Genomic DNA, 20,092 nt, shown 5'->3' on the forward strand with positions numbered 1-20,092 from the left:
GAACCCATATCCTTTTAAAATAACAAATTGAAAGCATCACTGACACTATAGATGCTGTTTACCTTAATCTTTACCCAACTGAACAGTAAGGAATAACAGAGGATGTTCTGCTGATGCCACAAATTCTCAGATTAATAGAGATAAGTCACAAGTGGTCATGGGGAAGGATGGGAAAGATAACCTGCAGTTACTGATCAGAATAAAGAGAAGTGACAGGTCAGATTTTAACATATTAAGGTACTACTTGAGTATGGTGAGAATTTTTTAATGAAAAAGTTAGTACAAGACTTTACAAAATAGGAAATCTGTCCTTCGCAAAAGAAACCAACTGATTCAACAGAATGTAAGTATCTGTTAACTATCATTTTATTTACTGTGGATTGCAGACACAGTCTTGCCTCTTCTCTAGCTGGACAACTCCTTATTGCAAGCAGCTAGAGTCCAGTTGTGACAAGTGGACAAACTTCATCAGTTACGAGACAGAAGACTTTACTAACAAATAGTTTATAGATCAAAAGATGTTTCCACAAATACTGGTCCAAGAAATTTTATGGAAAATCCAACAAAAGTTCACTTTAGAAAAATTTTATGGGTATATGATTAGCAATACATAGAATGTTTATGAGACTTAACACTGCATTCCCATTGGGAGCATAAAGCTCTGAGTTCTGTGATTAAGCAAAGAAAGAGTTTAAAATTTTTCTTTTACAACTTAACATATTCAAACTAAAAAGGCAACAGATTTGACTAAATGGCAAATCTACCTGTATAGTTTTCATTCTGTAAAGAAATATTCCTAAAAGTCAATGGACAGAACAGGATAACCATAACTTTTGTTATACTCCACATGTCTTTGAACTCAGAGAATCTAGGACTTTAAATCTTTATGCTACAGAGAACACTATTATCCACTAAAACAGAAGGTAATTTTCTAAAGGGTATTCATTCTCCAGGTCATTAAAGAATTTTACATTTTTTCCTTATTCAAAAGATTTACCAATTGGTAAGAAGAAACAGACACCTGAAAAATCTTTTTGCTTACCTTTTTGGTTTTTGCTTCGCTACTTGCAGTTTTCTTATACATGCTTTCCAGGTCATTTGGAAATATGACTAATTCCTTTTCTGGTTAAGTATTTTATAAAAATTAAGTGCACAATGACTACAATATATGTTCCTGAATATAAACTTTCAACCTGTTACAGTATATTACCCACAGAGACAAGGTACAAAACTACTGAGACAGCTAACATAGAATTACAGTTTTAACAAAAACCTGTGAAAGGCAATTGGAAAATTACAATTTTGATTGGTTTCCTTCATTATTTTTACTGTCTGCCCACAAATTCTGCACTTTGGAGTCCATTTCAGATACTTCTAGGAGTCCACTTCATGAGTTAAATATGTACATACAAAATAAAGCAGATATACTGTAACTTATAAAAAGTAAATTGTTTATATATTATAGGTTAGAGGCAGATTAATATAATCAAAGGTTACAGTTCTGAAAAGTATGGTTTGTTTCAAGTATTACTGAGCTATACTTAAAGTACATCCTCAACTCTCATCACATTATTTACAGCTGTCCAATAACTCAAGCAGTAAAATATGTTAAGTACGAAACATATAATGTTGATGACAAATGTTTTTGAACATCAGGAATAAGATTAATGAACAAAGTAAATCTAGAACAAGGAAAGGGAAGGTACATTTATTAAAAATAAAAAGTTGACAATCTCTGATAACAAACAAAACCATTGAGAATTGAAATATATCCAATATACATTGTAACAATGCACATATATTTTAACAAACTGAAGAGTCATTAAGTAGTTTTACTTAGAATTTCAGAAAACAGGACTGTGGCTTGCTCCTTCGGGAGGCCAGCCTACACACAGCAGCACCCCTCTGTGTCCTGTGCATCACGGTGGTGCATGGTGTGTGTATGTTTATTCAGTGAACACACTGTTTCTGGAGAAAATCGCAGTTTCTGTAAGGATGATCCAGTACATAAGTCAGTGGCTCTGGCTCCATTTCATAAAAAAATCTGTGTAGGCTAGAAGCGTAAGGATGACTGTTTCCAAAAGCTTCAGTTTTACCAAAAGGTATAGAATAAATTACAACTCAATCTAGATGCTTTCACATTATTTTGGACAGTGTAAAAATTTATGTAAAATCTTAAGCTCGCCAAACTAGTGTCTTTAAACTTTATTAAAAAAGTTCATCACTATTTTAGCATGGCTGGTAAGTCTTTTCTGTCTTTGTCACTAATAATGCTTGTCAAACCAAAGAACTTTGAAAAAGACTACACACTCCTAACGAAAATAGTACCAAAAATGTACCTGGACTTCAGTCTTAAGACACACAGAGTTCCTGTTGGATACCGGACTGTGAAAGTTTATCATCTTCAGTCTTTTCAGGTCCTGGGGCTTGGCACATCGTCTTTCGCTTAAATAATCGAAGACTCAGTCGTAACAGTTCATTGTCTACCACTGGAGCATTTGTATAAGCTTGTTTTACGGTGCCCTATTTGGAGAAAAAGTTTAAAAAGATGTAGATTAGGTGACAGTAGAAAAGACAGGTTTAACTGCTAACAAAAATCAGTTATAAGAAAAATCAGTTTGCGATAGGTATTAAGTTAGCTGTGTGTACATGCTCAGTCGCTTTAGTCGTGTCAGACTCTTTGTGACCCCATGGGCTGTAGCCTGCCAAGCACCTCTGACCATGGGATTCTCCAGGCAACAATACTGGAGTGGGTAGCCATGCCCTCCTCCAGGGGGCATTCCCAACCCAGGGATCAAACATCTCCTGCATTGGCAGGCAAGTTCTTTACTAGTAGCGCCACATGGGCTGTACTGGATATTTAAAAGCAAAATTAAGTAATGCTGTTTTCAGACTCAAGGAATCTTACAAAAGAAAGCAATCTTCTTGACAATCCCTGACAGGTAATCAAGTAGCTTTCACTTCACTGTTTCCAATGACAAAACAAAACAACAAAAACACATGGCACATTGTATGAAGTTCCACACTAATTCAATCTTACTTTCACAGGGCACCGAACATTCCACACTCCTTACTGGTCTGCTAATGTGCCATAAGATGCAGGCTCTAGAACTGAACAAATTCTCCAAAGACAGCTGATCCACGCCATCTACTGCGAAACTACCATCTCCTTTGTTCTAAGAGGTAGACCTCTATTATTGGAACCTAAAGCTATCTTAGAGGAGAAGACAATGGCACCCCACTCCAGTACTCTTGCCTGGAAAATCCCATGGATGGAGGAGCCTGGTAGGCTGCAATCCATGGGGTCGCTAGGAGTCGGATACGACTGAGCGACTTCACTTTATTTTTTCACTTTCATGCACTGGAGAAGGAAATGGCAACCCACTCCAGTGTTCTTGCCTGGAGAATCCCAGGGACGGTGGAGCCTGATGGGCTGCGGTCTATGGGGTCGCACAGAGTCGGACACGACTGAAGCGACTTAGCAGCAGCAGCAGCAAAACTATCTTAGAAGTTTTGAAAGTTACTGTCGTGAAATTTTGTTTAACATTCTCCAACCATGAATAATGAAATAAGGTAAGATTTGCTATTTCCAGCATTCTGCTATTTCTCTTCTAGAATCCTTAAAGGAACAATGATGCCTTGGTCACATTTGCATTACAAAAAAAGATTTTTTTTTAAGTTGTGATACACTAAAACTAGCTTTTTATGTATACAGTTCTATGAGTTTTTAACTCATGTTTATAGTTAAGAAACCATGACCACAATCAGAATAGAATAGAGAAATTTCATCATTCAAAAAAAAACAAAACCTTCCTTTGTTTTCCCTCTGTACTCCACTGTCTTCCCAACTCTAAGCCCTTATAACCAATGATACAAGGGCCAAACCATAACAGAACTTTGATAATGTCATATCCATGGTCTACCCTGAACTGGAAGGATTTACAAGGTTCTGAACAATGGTTCTCAATAAGAAATTTGCAGGGGTGTTTTTGGGCATCATAATTTTTGAAGGGTACTATGGCACATTAGAGAAGGAACCAGGAAATGTTACAAAATATTTTTTATAAAAAGGGAGCAGGAGTCTGATGATACTGCAAACCATACAGCCTCTCAACTGGGGTTCCTTACCTGAATCAAACAGAAAATAGCTGGGTTTCAAGTCCCTTTATTCTGCTCAAGTAAATGCTTACACATAATCACTTCTATTTGTTTCCTCTCTTCAACTTGGTATATTTTCATAAACACTATATATATAAACATGCTCTATATAGTAATAAAATCTCCTTACCACTCTGTATCTGGGAAATGTTTTTCCTTGATCTTCAATTTAAATAAATTTCTAGTATATTTTATTACTGAAAGAAACTTTACAAATGAAAAGTATTTCACAGGAATATTTTAAATTTTCTTTAAGCCTCTAACAATTTGCTATTCAAAACAAATGTTCTTCAACGGTATTAAAGTAAAATAAAAGGTATTATAAATTCTAATAAAATTTTTTCTCTTACATGTGTATATGACTGGGAAACCAATGCATAAAAACAGATAATGAGACCTGAACCTCACTGTAAAGCAATCAAATGAAAAATATGTCCATACGACTCAACACTTTCCGATTTTTCTAAGGAAATAACAGTACCTTCTCATTTTTAACAAGCTGCTTTCGGATTGCAGAATCCCGTCTGAAGCATAATGCTTTACAACATGGTCCAAGATTACTAAGCAGATTTGCTCTTTCCTCTTTTCGTAGTAATGCAGCCATGTTGAGAGCCCCGAGTTCATGTTCAAAGAGACTGTCTGTATCTTTCAAAAAAAGAACACACATTAAGGCTTCTGAAAACAGAAGTGTTAACTGCTTGGATGAATAGTCCACAAAGTCTATATATTATCGAAGTTACCAACATTGACTTCCTTGGTGGCTCAGATGGTAAAGCATCTGCCTATAATGTGGGAGACCTGGGTTCAATCCCTGGGTTGAAAAGATCTCCTGCAAAAGGAAATGGCAACCCACTCCAGTATTCTTGCCTGGAGAATCCCATGGACAGAGGAGCCTGGTAGGTGACAGTCCATGGGATCGCAAAGAGTCGGACACAACTGAGTGACTTCGCCTCACTTCACCAACATTGGTGAAAATTATTTTGTAATATTAAATGCGACCTGCGCTCTGTGAGAGAACGCCAACATATAGCTTTGCTGCTGCTGCTGCTTAGTTGCTTCTGTCATGTGCAACTCTGTGCGACCGACCCCATGGACTGCAGCCCTCCAGACTCCTCTGTCCATGGGGATTCTCCAGGTAAAAATACTGGAGTGGGTTGCCATGCCCTCTTCCGGGAGCTCTTCCTGACCCAGGGATCAAACCTGGATCTCCTGAATTGCAGGCAGATTCTTTACCACTGAGCCACCAGGGAAGCCTAGTTTTACTGCTAGTCTCAAACAAAAATAAATATTCTGATAGTCACTTTTTTTAAGATATAAGAAAAGCAAAATGGAGAGACAGAATTTAGACATGGGTTATATACACAGTACATCATGAGAAACGCTGGACTGGAAGAAGCACAAGCTAGAATCAAGATTGCCGGGAGAAATACCAATAACCTCAGATATGCAGATGACACCACCCTTATGGAAGAAAGTGAAGAGGAACTCAAAAGCCTCTTGATGAAAGTGAAAGTGGAAAGTGAAAAAGCTGGCTTAAAGCTCAACATTCAGAAAACGAAGATCATGGCATCCGGTCCCATCACTTCATGGGAAATAGATGGGGAAACTGGAAACAGTGTAAGACTTTATTTTTTTGGGCTCCAAAATCACTGCAGATGGTGACTGCAGCCATGAAATTAAAAGACGCTTACTCCTTGGAAGGAAAGTTATGTCCAACCTAGACAGCATATTCAAAAGCAGAGACATTACTTTGCCAACAAAGGTCCGTCTAGTCAAGGCTATGGTTTTTCCTGTGGTCATGTGTGGATGTGAGAGTCGGACTGTGAAGAAGGCTGAGTCCCGAAGACTTGATGCTTTTGAACTGTGGTGTTGGAGAAGACTCTTGAGAGTCCCTTGGACTGCAAGGAGATCCAACCAGTCCATTCTAAAGGAGATCAGTCCTGGGATTTCTTTGGAAGGAATGATGCTAAAGCTGAAACTCCAGTACTTTGGCCACCTCATGTGAAGAGTTGACTCATTGGAAAAGACTCTGATGCTGGGAGGGATTGGGGGCAGGAGGAGAAGGGGACGACAGAGGATGAGATGGCTGGATGGCATCACTGACTCGATGGACGTGAGTCTGAGTGAACTCCGGGGGTTGGTGATGGACAGGGAGGCCTGGCGTGCTGCGATTCATGGGGCTGCAAAGAGTCGGACACGACTGAGCGACTGAACTGAACTATGAGAAGAAAAGTTCAAGTTAATTAGTAAAGTCAAATTCAATATATTGCTTACCATCAACCACTAAAAGTTTTAGGTTCAGGACTTTACTACATTTGAATCTTGCTATAATAATGTGACTACAGTGTGATCCCCGAAAATCTCCATTAGGAAAGTGATGAGGTGTTTAGATCTACAAATTTTATCCAATATTCGGTCACTATAAAAACCAGGGACAAGGTATCAAATTAAAATCACTGTAAGTTACAGCTTGCAAGGTGAGGAGAAAATCTGTTAAAAGTAGACAAAAAGGAAAGAAAAATTCAGAAAATAGGACCAGTCAATAATTGAAAAGAGTAAGAATAGTAACTTCAAAGCTAGCACTCTAAGAGCTGGTCAAGAGTGCAAAATGGTACTGGGTAGTGTTTCTATAACAACACGATCAAACAGGTTACTGCTAGCAAGGAAAAGAGTAAAGAACCACCAGATAAAAACAAAATGGACACATGTGACTAAAAATTGATGGACTTGCATTATATATTTCATTTCCTGAACTGCTAGGCATAAACAGTGAGATAAGATATTTAGTTAAGAAAAAAGTTGTCTTATGTAATATAGTTGATGATAAAAAGCAAAAATGTAAATAAAAACTCAAAAATAGTTCACAAACTCTGATGTCTATCTGAATCATCTGCAGAGCTTTTTAAAATACAGTGGGAGCGTCTTCCCACTAGATCTACACTCTCCACAGTTGGAACTAGGTTACCTTGGGAAAAGGCACTTCCTCACGTGATTCACACAAAGCAGTGTTTGAGCCGATGACACAGCCATATAATGCACACTATTTAAAAAAACAAACATTAACAACCATTCTACTGTAACTACAAAGAAAGAAACCTGCATTTAGTCCAAGCACTTCCTTGAAAACTGCTCATTAGGACAAATTACTTTTATAAAGTACAAAACACACTTGCAAACATCACTGGAAAGTGTAACATGGCTAGCCTTAGTCCCTTCCTGGATCTAAACTGACCAGTACCAAATGACTCGAGAAGATTAAACCTAAGTGCAAGTAAACCAAAGAAACTAAAATAACTGGGAAAGTTTAGTTCAAAAGTACTTAATCATACTATAATCAAAAAACCTAAGACAAAAGAAATTTAGATTTTAGTACACATGCAAGTTTTCTGCTTTAAGCCTTTAGAATTTAAAACATATCCTGGGAAATTAGGAGTGACATATACACACTGCTGTGTGTAAAATAGCTACTGGGAAGCGCTGTACAGCACAAGAAGCCCAGCTCAGTGAGGACCTAGAGGGTGGGATCGGGGTGTGGGGGGCGGCGGAGGTGGTGGGAGGGACGTCCAAGAGGGAGGGGACATATGTATACATATAGCTGATTCACTTCACTGCACAGCAGAAGCTAACACAAAATTGTAACGCAATTATACTCCAATTAAAAAATTACATACTGAGTAGGGATATACTTTCTTCAGTATTGGGACACAGAAACAGACAAAATGGATTAGAAAAAAAAATCAGTATCAGTTATTTCACAAATATTTATCAAATACTATGTGTCACATACTATTCAAGGCAATGGCAAAATTAGTAGTACAGATCATCAGACACTGGATATAGCAGTAAATACAGTCCTATTCCTTAGAGAACTTCTATTCAGTATCATATATTAGTTGTCTAATAAAGCTACTCACCACCAAAAAACAGGACTACTTGGTAAAGTGTTAGTCGTTCAGTCGTGTCCGACTCTTTGAGACCCCATGGACTGTAGTCCACCAGGCTTCTCTGCCCATGGGATTTTCCAGGCAAGAACACTGGAGTGGGTTGCCATTTCCTTCTCCAGGGGATCTTCCTGACTTAGGAATCGAACCTGGGTCTCCCACATTGCAGGCAGATTCTTTACTGTCTTGAGCCACCAGGGAAGCCTGGACTACTTGGTAAGGAAAAATCAAATCCTTCTTCACAGTGTATATTTTCATTGTTTAAGTGATCATTAGGGACAAACTATAGTCTAATTTTGCTAACTATGCAACAGATTTTAACTTGAAATGCCATTAACAAAAGTCACAGAAGCAAACAGCTGCAGATATGGATAAGACCTTAGGGATTTCACTACATCATTTTATGCCCACAGGAGTTACATGCTTAAGATCACAGAGCCAATCAAACAAGGGGGAAAGAATGGGGCAAGAACTTAAGACAGTGGTCATTTGTCAGATTAACACATATTCACTTATAATTTATGTTCTATGTATATTGGGCCGTATTAAAATCAAGACAGTTTCTGCTTATGCTAACAGCTGAAGAGAGAACATGTATTCATGAAACATAAAACAAACTTTTTCCAATTTTATATTAGTAAAAAGCTCAATTCTTTTACCTCAAACTTTTTCACTCTCATGAACATGATAAAACATTAAATAATCTTACTGCTTTCATCTTTTACCCCCTATCCTTTTCACATTCCTCTTCCCCATTAATAAAGTATTAATAAGCTGCCAAAACACAGGGGATCTTCCCAACCAGGGACTGAAACTAGGTCTCCTGCATTGTAGGTGCATTCTTTACCATCTGAGCCACCAGGGAAGCCCAAGAATACTGGAGTGGGTAGCCTATCCCTTCTCCAGGGGAACTTCTTGGCCCAGGAATCAAATTGGGGTCTCCTGCATTGCAGGTGGATTCTTTACCAGCCAAGCTACCAGGGAAGCCCAATAAGCTGCCAAAACACCGTGAGGTAGGTTTCAGATAACAGGAGGAAAAAAAAATTCTACAAACTAAAAATGTTCTGGAATAATAAAAAGCTGTAGCTGTTTTCACTGTCTAAAATCAATGTGATAAAATACTTTCAAACTAAACAGCAGTAGTAATATTTACTAGGCATCACTGCATGTCAGAAACTATTCTAAGTGTTTTACTTGTGATAACTCATTTGCTCCTCCTAACAATCAGGTGGCTTGGCAGTATAATTTCTCCCAGTTTGCAGATGGTGACAGTAACATATAGATTGCCTATAGCTATTAAGTGGTGTACCTATTGGAATCCAGGCCATCTGGTTCACAGACTGAGTTCTTAAGCACTTTGTAAGTCTCAATCTAAACATCTGCATTTGAGCAAAATTCTCCATTTCCCAGGGGAAAGCCCTGCCAAGATTATCAATCTGCTTAGATATGAGAAATATCTAAGTTCACTTTCCTAAGATCTACCTCATTTGGCCCTGGGCAAACCACTGAGCACTTTCACACTTACCTGTTAAAAAGTAATTGTGATGCAGAAAGATCATTGCGCTATGTTTACAACTCATCTGTAGGTTTAAATTTCTCTCAAAATAAAACAAACTTTGACCATGAGGATTAAATAATGAAAATAAGTGATTCTTAAAAAAAAATTCTTATATCATAACTGCTACATGAGAACAGAACAGAATCCTTTTCAAAGGCATCTTTATATTTATATTAGACATTACACACTTAAACTGGGATGGAATTACCTTTGGGCTTTTCTAAAAGTCTCTGACATGTTTCCTTGACTTTCGTAAAGAGCTCAGGACCAGCCAACTTTTTAGAAATGCCAACTCGCAGCATAACAGCTCCAGGTGTGAATTTTAAGAGCGCGGCTCCAGGCTCTCGTGGCTCTTTTGGATGCTTTGGCATAAGACCAGACCAATCCACGTCTATCACATCTAGCGGATCTACAAAAAGTTACAGAATTTTCTTACACCAAGAAATACCATTCCTGTTATCCAGGGAGAAATACAGATTGCAAGACACAGGAAAGCAAATGATAAGTAATTTAAATTAAAAAAGGCATATTCTTAAAAAGATTTTCTATAAAAACTAGTATTTAGAGTCTAAGAAATTTTACAAATAAACTTCCTCACCAAAGGAAAATAGTAAAGAGGTCATAGGCAAGTGCTCCCACCCACCTGCATTTCTTTTATATGTGGAATCTAAAAGAATCAAACAAATAAAAAGAAATCCAAACTCATAGATATAGAGATTGGTGGTTTCCAGAGGGGGAGGGATCCAAAGGTCAGACAAAATGTGTGAAGGGTATCAAGAGGTACAAACTTGCAACGATAAATAAATCATGGCAATGCAATGTAGTGTGTGGTGACTCTAGTCAACAACATTGTATTCCAACATGAAAAGTTGCTGCTGCTGCTAAGTCACTTCAGTTGTGTCCGACTCTGTGCGACCCCATAGATGGCAGCCCACCAGGCTCCCCCGTCCCTGGGACTCTCCAGGCAAGAACACTGGAGTGGGTTGCCTTTTCCTTCTCCAATGCATGAAAGTGAAAAGTGAAAGTGAAGTTGCTCAGTCGTGTCCGACTCTTAGCGACCCCATGGACTGCAGCCTACCAGGCTCCTCCATCCATGGGATTTTCCAGGCCAGAGTACTGGAGTGGGGTGCCATTGCCTTCTCCTAAAAGTTGCTAGAAAGTATGAAAAGTTCTCATCACAAGGAAAAAAACTATGTAACTTTGCATGGCGGTAGATGATACCATGTCAAGGTAACTAGACAATGTGGTGATCATGTTGCAATGTATATACAAATGTCTAATCACTATGTTGTGCACCTGAAATTAATGTAATTTATGTCAATTATACTTCAATAAAGAAAAATCCAAAACAAACAAAACGTAAGCAAACAAGCACCTAAGCAAACCCATTCCTACAAATAATGCCTTTAAATTGCTTGAGAGAGTCTCAATGAAAGAATTCCACTATTTCACTAAGACTAGGTCTGACATTTTGAAACGTGGTACCAGAATCATCCAAGGGTTAATTAAATCTAGGAATGTATTTAGTTTGAATGTGTACATGCACAAACAGACAAATACACAGACACTACTTTTTAAAAAACAAATAATTCATTATGAAAACTTTAAGAATCAGGCAGTGGCTATAATTAAAATTGAGAATAATCTATCCACTGACAAGGAACAGTTTAGGAAATTAACAAAATAATGTTCTATTCAGAAACACCTAATAGCTGATAATAATAAAGATAACATACATACATTATACATTAGTATAAAAAACTGTAAAATACAAGAGCAAATTAAGTCAAAATAAAGATTTAATATTCTACATACCCCAAAACCCTTACTATGATAAATTGTTAGTAACAATTAGACTAATTGGGATGATTCAACAAGAACAATAAAGGTTGTTGATTCATGGTGTAGTCACTGGAGTAAGCTCTGGCAATGAATAAAACACTGTAAGTGAAAATATTACTGAATTTGGAAAATCAAGAGAAGTATAGAAATAGTGTTCAAATACAACCTCAAGTTACTAAGTTTCTGAATGGTCATTTCAACAGTTTGTGGAACACAGCTGTGAAGCTCTGTACCATATACCTACCATCTGTTTTAAATTCCAGGTCCTACAATAGGAATCAAACTCTGGAAAGGAAATCTTACACTTGTGCTATTTTAGATACTGCCCTTTTCAATTTATAAGCAATGTCTATTTAAAAATGAACAGAGCATAATAACTATAATTTTCACTTTATTGGCCTTTCAATGTTAATTAAAACACAACTGGGAAGATTCTGTGTTTTATCAATTCTTACAGCATGAAAGGAAACAAAGAATACCTCAATATCTTAATTAAATACCTTTTATGTTTAACCACCTTTGCAATGATTACCTGGCATCTTCTCTTCATCCTGTTGGTCCTCCCGCTTTTCAGCATCACCTGCCAGAATTTCATCTAGTTCATCATCACTAATTGGCTCGTATCCTTCTCCAGCACCAGATCCCAATGAATGTGCATCATCTAGCTTGGATTCGTCGTCTCCTGCTAAACAGAAAAATTAATTTCATGCCAAAGAGAGCATTAAAAGAAAGGGACATCTAAGTGAAACCAAAGAGGAGAGGCTGGGCACACTAAAAAATTGAGAAGCATTTTTTAATTTAAAACTACTTTTCTTAATTATTCAAAACACTTGATAATTTCAAAAGAAAACTTAAAAATGAATTAATTTAGTTTTAATGACAAGAACACAGTATGGACAGCAATATTAAAATAGGTTATAAGAATACAATTAAAATATGAGAAATAAAATCTACCACTAACATTAATACTAGTTAACTTTAATAAAACTGATTCAGAAAATCTACTAATTTCAAAAGGATGCATTAATTTATCAAAATTAATTCAATTTTTAAAAGCTTGCAAACTAATTACTAGAATTAATTCAAAGTTTAAGTCTTAGCTCATAATATTTTATTCATGATATGAAGACCTAACTCTACAGTGGAGAGGTAGAAATGTAAGTGCCATTAATCCCCATCCCCCTCCACCACCGATCTCCCAATTATCTTCCCTATGCCAATGTTTTCCTTTAATTAATAAATGCAATTTTAAAAGATTGCTGTAATATAATTTTAAAGTATTTTTGTTATTAACCACTAGTGTATCTTCCATTTCTTTATTTACCAACTTGTCTCAACTACCTACACTAAAGCTTTGTCTCTTGGTGAGTTACTTGTAAACTTCAATTATCACAGTACTACACAGTACATTTAAGATTTCTAAGCAGGTTCTATCCATATACTTTACTGAGTTTACAACACTAGGTTTCAAAATGCAACAGTATCCTTTATAGATATAAACTTGCAGCAAATAAACTATGGGATGTTTCTAGTCATTTCTAATAATTTTCTACTGTATTAAATTCTGTACTAACCTCATACCCCCACCAATTCACTTCTAAACAATTTTAACTTCATTATACAAATATACATCTAAACATAAATGCAAATAAAAGGGTTTTTAACTTTTCAAGCTTATCAAACTGTCCTACTTTAAGTGGGTAAAGTTTTTCATTTCACTTCTAAATCTCCATGCCACATTATCCATGATCACAAACAATGAATGGTATATTTTAGGGATGAAGGGCACAAATTCTAGTCACAGGAGAGTGATTATAATGATTAATTCAAATTACATTCAATTATACCCCAAGGTTGTACCTCCAATAGTACTATGGCTGACAAATTGATGCTACTGAAATTCAAATTTTAGATAAAAATGATTGTGACGACCACGAGGTAGAAACGTTTTTGTCAAGTAGAAAAAATATGTTAACAGTTTGGTGTACTGAAATATATCTAACCAAATAACCAAAAGATACAAGGATGTTTATAGTTTTAAAAGAATGTGAACAACTTTATTCTGGGACTAGTACAACAATACAGCAAATAAAAGGAATGTAAAATATTACTGCTCATGTACTAAGCATCCGAGAAGTTTCTTGGGGGCTTGAAGTGGAAAGGGCACATAAGCACTGGTATCAGAACTGGACAGTTCATGGAGGCAGAATTTCCAGGAGCATTCTCAGGGGAGGCCATTACTGTTGTTACCCTGGGCTATAATTCACCACAGAATAAGACGTAGGACAGGTATGGACAGGCAGGACAGATTTTCATGCATCAGCTATTTATTGTGTCCTTGCTAGCGGCTCGAAGATAAAGAAATAAAAACCTATGGTGCCTAACAAAGGAGTACAATATAATGGGGAGAGAACCATGGAAAAATAATTTACAATATGGTGCAGAGATGCTATTAAAGATGTATAAACAAGGTGCTTTGGCAATTTTAAAGAGCACCTTTAGCAGAGACGGTTTCACAGAGGAAATAATGCATAAACTGGGACTTGCTGTTTGAGTAAGAAAAGATAGAAGGGAAAAGGTCTGTCAGGCAATGGGAAGAGCAGACTCAGAGAAGGCTTGAGGAGGGAGACCATCCAGAGAACACAGAGGTGAGTCAGTTTGTACAGCAGGCTGGGGGTGAAGGATGGACAACGGAGGGCCACACAGCGGAGGCTGGCTCTGACTGGGTAAAAGGGTGTACGTAGCCTTCTCAGAGTCCCTCATTCTAGGAGCTGGGAGTCAGTTTTAATAAGGGACCTGAGCATCCTCAGATTTTACTACCTGTGGCAGGCTCTGGAACCCACTCCTGCAGAATCTGAGAGACTGAAGGATGACTATAATTTTATCTCATTTAGGCTTATTAGAACCAAGTCTACCTTAAAAGTACTAACAAGGGGAACAAGTTTTTTAAGTATCATAGGCCTTTTCCTTATAAAATCTATTTTCCCTAAAACAATGGAGTCAATAATCTTATCAGATGACCCTTCAAAAGGGAAGTGCTGGTTTCCTATGAGATCTGAGAAGAAACGGGGCAGTGAAAGACACGGAAAGGAGTGACACTCACCTTCCACACTCTCAGTCCTCTCAGCTCTACTTGTATCTTCAAATCCCTGCACAGATCCCAGATCTTTATCCAGCCTTTCTTTATCCAAAGCTCCAGAGTCTCGGGAACTGCCTTCTAGGTCTCTGTCATGCTCACTCTCCAGTTTGACTTCACTGCGTTTCACAGACTCTACTTGAGAACCCTCAAACGTTCTGTCCCTGTCCCTTTCCCGGTCCCTTTCCAGGGCATCGGAGAGTAGTCTCTCCCTCTCCCTGTCCAAGTCTCTCCTTTTGTCCCGTTCCCTCTCCCGTTCCCGCAGTCGATCCCGGTCCCTATTCCGGGGCCAATCTTTATCGGCATCCCGCTCCCAGTCTCTCTGCCGGACATCCCTCCTTTCTCGCTCCCGCTCTCTCTCGTGCTCATAACGGTCGCGCTCTTGAAGCCTCTCTCTGCTGTCAAATGACCCCGATCTTGAATGGACCTGTCGATCTGACTCAGGAGAACTTCTTCTGGAACTATGGCTTCTTGAATCCTGGCGATCTAAAATCAATGAACCATATACAAAGACTTAACACATGATAAAACAGAAATAAAACGCTTTAATACAAGGTCTTTTAAAACTTACAATTTCTCTTTCTCTGTACTTATTTTAAATTATCCAAAGAACTCATCTTAAGGAAAAAATCCATCTCAAAGAAAGACACCCACCACTCTTCAGTAGTGTCAAATATGCAAAAGGCATGTTTGTTTCCTTGTTTATTTCCACTATAACCACAAAAGATCTTTAAAGAAATAAGTATGTAAAAATAAGTAAGCATTAACAGAACTGATCATTTCATTATGTACTTCCTCCTCTCCCCCTACCTTATTTACGCAGTCAACAGAGAAAAAGCACTGGTTGCAAGCAGCAGAACCAGAAGGTTAAAATTTTTAGGCATCAGTAGAGAGACCCTTAACATGTAAGTGCTTTCCACCAAGATATACTACTAATATGCTGGTGTTAAACTGAGTGACATCACTGAATGTACCTCTACTCTATTGGTATTAATGTGATAATAGGTAACATCATGGTGGGATGGCTAAGCTTTTTAAGCTCCTTGAAAAATTTAAGGCAGTGTATAAACAACTTAGCATTTACTTTAAAATTATAATTCGAACAAAACATAAAAATGTACAAAATATACTCACATAAGAAACACTGGTTAGGTTATAATTTGTTTTTATTACCTGAGGAAGTACTTCGACTAGGTTCTCCACGCTTTAGCTGATCAATTCTGGATTTTCTCTCTCCTGTGATTTCCAGACTTTTAGTTTTTTCTCTGTCTCTTGAGCCGCTATGCAGCACTCTCTTTCGACCGTTCTGGTCATCCCCACTTCGATGAGCAGAGTCGTTGGATGGGGAGCGCAGACGGCCAGACGTGTGACTGCGATTGCTCCGGTTGCTGCCGAGGCTGCTGCTCCGCTTCTGATCCACTGGCTTGCGATGTGGTGCGTCTTCTATAGTAACATGAGGCGCCTCTACCTTTTCCGCCCGTGTTCTGTGGCACTTCCTATGGGAGTCTTCACTGGTAAAAGATGTATTGGTGGTGGGGAGGGCGGAGGTGGAAATGGTGGTGGTCGATGTGCTGAAGGCTGTGGCAGGGGTGGCCGCGGTAGCAGCCAAAGGAGGCGGTGGAGGAGGGAGAGAAGACGGCGAAGGGGTCCTTCCAGGGGTGGTGGCAGTGGCGGCGTGCTCTGGCTCCGTCAGGTCCGTGCGGTCAGGCACGTCCTCATCAGACCAGTCACTGAACGCTGTATCCTCTTTCTTCTGAGGGTCCTCCAGAGCGCCATCCTTATCACTGGGCATGTCAGCCGGCTCCTCTTTGGCTGTGATAGGCGGAGTCCTCGGGCCTCTTTTCTTCTTACTCTGCTGCACCGTTTCTTCATCAGAGATGTCAGAATCACCTCTGGACCGCTTACGCTTCTTTTCAACACTTTTCTTCTTCTGTCCTTTTTTTGGTGAAAATACTTGACCATCTTCAGACGCTATCTCTGGGTTACCCCTCCCCATTCCAACATCATCATCTTTCTTTCTCTTAATAGGTTTCTTTTGAATCTTTGCTTTTCTCTTGCTCTCCTCATAAGCTCCATCAGAGGTGTCTCGATCTTCGGATGGGTGGTGTCCTGTCAGGTCTTGTGAACGAGTTCTGGAGCTCTCTGTGATTTCTGTTTGTTCTCTCTGCTTATCTACAGAAGAAACTTTCTCTTTGAAATCCTGCTCTTCATAGCGCCTTGAACTTTCTTTTCTTTCTGGTTTACGATCGTCTTCTCTCCATCTACCCTGCCTGTCTTCTGTAAGGTGTGATGGACTAAGAGAACGTGATTCTTGAGGTCGAACAACCTGGCTCAAGAGTCTATGTTTTTCATCTAGACCAAAAGATAAAAGTCATCAGACTTTCATCATGTTAACAATACTGCATGTTACCTATAAATAACAAACCAGAGGCTCCCTTTTCATTTTAAGTGTAAAAATAACAATAATTTCAGTAAAAACCGAAGTACAGCTTTACTACAACTAGTGGGAAATGACAAGTGCCACTGTGGTAAAATGACTATATATTTCGAACACATACTTTTTTTAGTCGCAATGTGATATATTCAGAAGCAGCAGAGCAAGTAAAAATTTTAAATCTTAATTCATCATTTCCTATTGATGTAAAAGAATTGTCTCATGGTTACAAATGAGTCTGACTCTAGAAACAGGGAACACAGATTCTGCTTACTTTTATCATCTCCACTGTTGTAGGCATCACTGTCAGGAGAATGCTCTCGCCGGCGCTTAGGTGACTGCCGAGGGCTAGGACTCCCTTCATTTCTATAGCGCTTCCTAAATCAGACAAACATAATTTGTAAGATTCCAGGGGATGAAAAAGATTTCCTTGTTTTTTACTATTATTTTTTACTATAACTATAAGATATAACTGCAGGATAACAATACTATCAGAGCTATCTGTATCACACAAAGGGCATTTATTTAGCATCTTTAACAAAATTCTTCATTTGTTGAGACTTAATGATTGTGGACTTAAAATACATGGTGCCATCTCTGCTTTTTTTTTTACCATACAAGTAGAATCGCTCACTGAAATTCGCCCAGTTTAATTACTGTAAAGTGGTGACACAGCAGAGGATTCAACTCTACTAAAACTTATTCATCAGTTTTACTGTTTTATGATATAGAAATATCTTTCGTTGGAAAGACAAATGAGAAAACCTAGTATTGGCTTTGTGGTCAAATAAGACTTGAGTTCAACTTTTAGTCATGTTACTTATTATGCAATTTGAGGTAAATTCCTTGAAGTCATTCTTAGCTTTTTCATCTGAATATAGGTGAAAAATGGGGGTCCATCTCATAAAACTGCAGTGAGGAATACATTTGTTATGTCATAAGCCCAGTGCCTGTCATGTTGTGGGCACACTAGGAAAAACTGGTTCTAACTCACCTCTTAGAACTAAATCATCTACTTAATGACAAATTAATAAAATAATTCATATGTTCACTATTTCTTACTCTTTAAACTTTAGATGACTAGTGTTCTCTGTATCTCTGGATACTTACGTTATTCTAGTGTTTTCCTATATTTTCACTGAATTTTGACCACTTTTTTTTTTTTTTTAAACAAACACTGTTTATAAATACTATGACCAGAAGTTGAGTAACACTGTAGCACATGTACCTTCTTGATGGTTCATTTATACAGATGAGCAACCAGGTAGAAAATGAGGCCCCAGATGTAGTATGATGCCTGCAGGCCCAAGCTTGTAACAATTCCTTATCTAAAGCTCCTGCCATCATCAGGTAGTCTATTTCCCCATCCTCTGAATCTGGGCTAACCCAGTGACTTACTATATATGACAAGAGGATGTGGTGAAAATGACACCGTGTAAGTGTGGAGATTTAGGATTCAAGAGGCCTTTCAGCTTCTGCTTTTGCCTTCTTGGTATGTATCTATTATCATATGCAAAAACAGAGTTTAGAGTATTAGAGGAAAAGAGGTCAAGATGCCCTAAGCAACAACCAGCACCAACCAGCACATCGCCAGACATGTGAGGAAGGCCATATGGGGTCATTCAGACCTAGCCGACCTGCTAGATTGACTGGAGAAACAGAGTGATCCTACATGAGACCAGCAGAAGAGCCACTCTGCTGAGCTGAGTCAAACTGCCAACCCACAGAATCATGACCAAATAAACGGTGGTGGTTTTAAACTTCCACCATGACAATATACTGAGATAACAATAGATAAAAACATCAAGATATTTATCTCATATACCAAGTTACTTTATTGAGCAGCTGACTACTAAATTTCTGGGGCTCTTGTCAATGCTTGGAATATTTAACCACAACAAGCTCCAAGAAATTCTGGCTACTGTACATTGAGATTAGAAGCATGAAAATATAATCAAAGCATAGGACTAAAAAACAAATAACAAATATTTCAGAATTTTAATCTTAGAAGACAGAGAGTTAAAGAGGCCAGAGTAAAGAGAAATAATACATATTTTGCTCTACATGTGTTAAAGGTAGTATCTGAATTTTATGTTTAATGTGAGATATTTTCTTTTAATGCAGAGTGAGGGAAGCCAGAGAGTGAACTATAGAAAACCACCGCTGCAGACTGAAGGGAAGGCAAGACCTAATGGAAGAAGCCTCCATTTCTGTGGTATGTTGTTTGTTTATAACCAAAATCCATAACAGCAATGATGCAAATGCCTAAAGCAGAGAGGTGTATTCACCATGAGGCAAATGAGCTAGAAGTAGGGGCAAAGAAACTGAAGCTATATAAATGATTTTCAGTTTGTCTTAACAAATTTAACTGCATCCTCTATTCTAGTTGGCATTAAAAGAAAAAAAAAGGCCTTTAATTTGGATGTTTGGTTTTAGGTCTGTAAAACCTCAAAACTGACCAATCAGAGTCTGGGATTCTTGTGGCTATAGTGACTGGCTTAGCTCTCTTGTTTACTCCTCAAATGAAGGCTTTAACTGAGCTGACAGGTATAACCCTGGGGTCATCCTAGCCGTCATTTGGGGAAAAGCTTTCTAAGTCTAAAACTAACACATAAGAAAATAGTGCAGAAATACCATTCTTGATGCTTTGAGAATCTGAGTATAATCACATCAGAACAAATAAAAACCCTGGACTTCCCACATATCTGAGCAATAAGTTTTTTGGTATTAAAAAAAAAAAGAGTAAGAGAGAAAAGGAAAGGGAAAATGTCCTCGGTATATAATAACAACACATCTAGGTCTCCAAATAGGAAAAGGAGTACATCAAGGCTGTATATCGTCACCCTGCTTATTTAACTTCTATGCAGAGTACATCATGAGAAACACTGGGCTGAAAGAAGCACAAGCTGGAATCAAGATTGCTGGGAGAAATATCAGTAACCTCAGATATGCAGATGACACCACCCTTATGGCAAAAAGTGAAGAGGAACTAAAAAGCCTCTTGATGAAAGTGAAAGAGGAGA

At 38.1% G+C, this 20,092-nt stretch overlaps 1 protein-coding gene across 1 annotated transcript in view; it reads right to left on the bottom strand.

Annotated features, from left to right (window-relative positions):
• Positions 1-342: 342 nt before the first annotated feature.
• ZC3H13 (zinc finger CCCH-type containing 13) overlaps positions 343-20,092 on the bottom strand; it is a 105,159-nt gene continuing 85,409 nt past the window's right edge. The window contains exons 13-20 of the mRNA XM_010854631.1: positions 17,344-17,447; positions 15,809-16,987; positions 14,603-15,121; positions 12,032-12,184; positions 9,866-10,066; positions 4,640-4,803; positions 2,340-2,523; positions 343-2,053 (exon numbers count right to left, since the gene is read on the bottom strand). Coding sequence (XP_010852933.1) covers positions 2,353-2,523; positions 4,640-4,803; positions 9,866-10,066; positions 12,032-12,184; positions 14,603-15,121; positions 15,809-16,987; positions 17,344-17,447 — 2,491 coding nt within the window. The 3' untranslated portion in view covers positions 343-2,053; positions 2,340-2,352. The remainder of the gene's footprint in view (positions 2,054-2,339; positions 2,524-4,639; positions 4,804-9,865; positions 10,067-12,031; positions 12,185-14,602; positions 15,122-15,808; positions 16,988-17,343; positions 17,448-20,092) is intronic.

The sequence above is a fragment of the Bison bison genome, unplaced genomic scaffold (assembly GCF_000754665.1).
Source record: "Bison bison bison isolate TAMUID 2011002044 unplaced genomic scaffold, Bison_UMD1.0 scf7180017864345, whole genome shotgun sequence".
Lineage (NCBI taxonomy): Eukaryota > Metazoa > Chordata > Mammalia > Artiodactyla > Bovidae > Bison > Bison bison.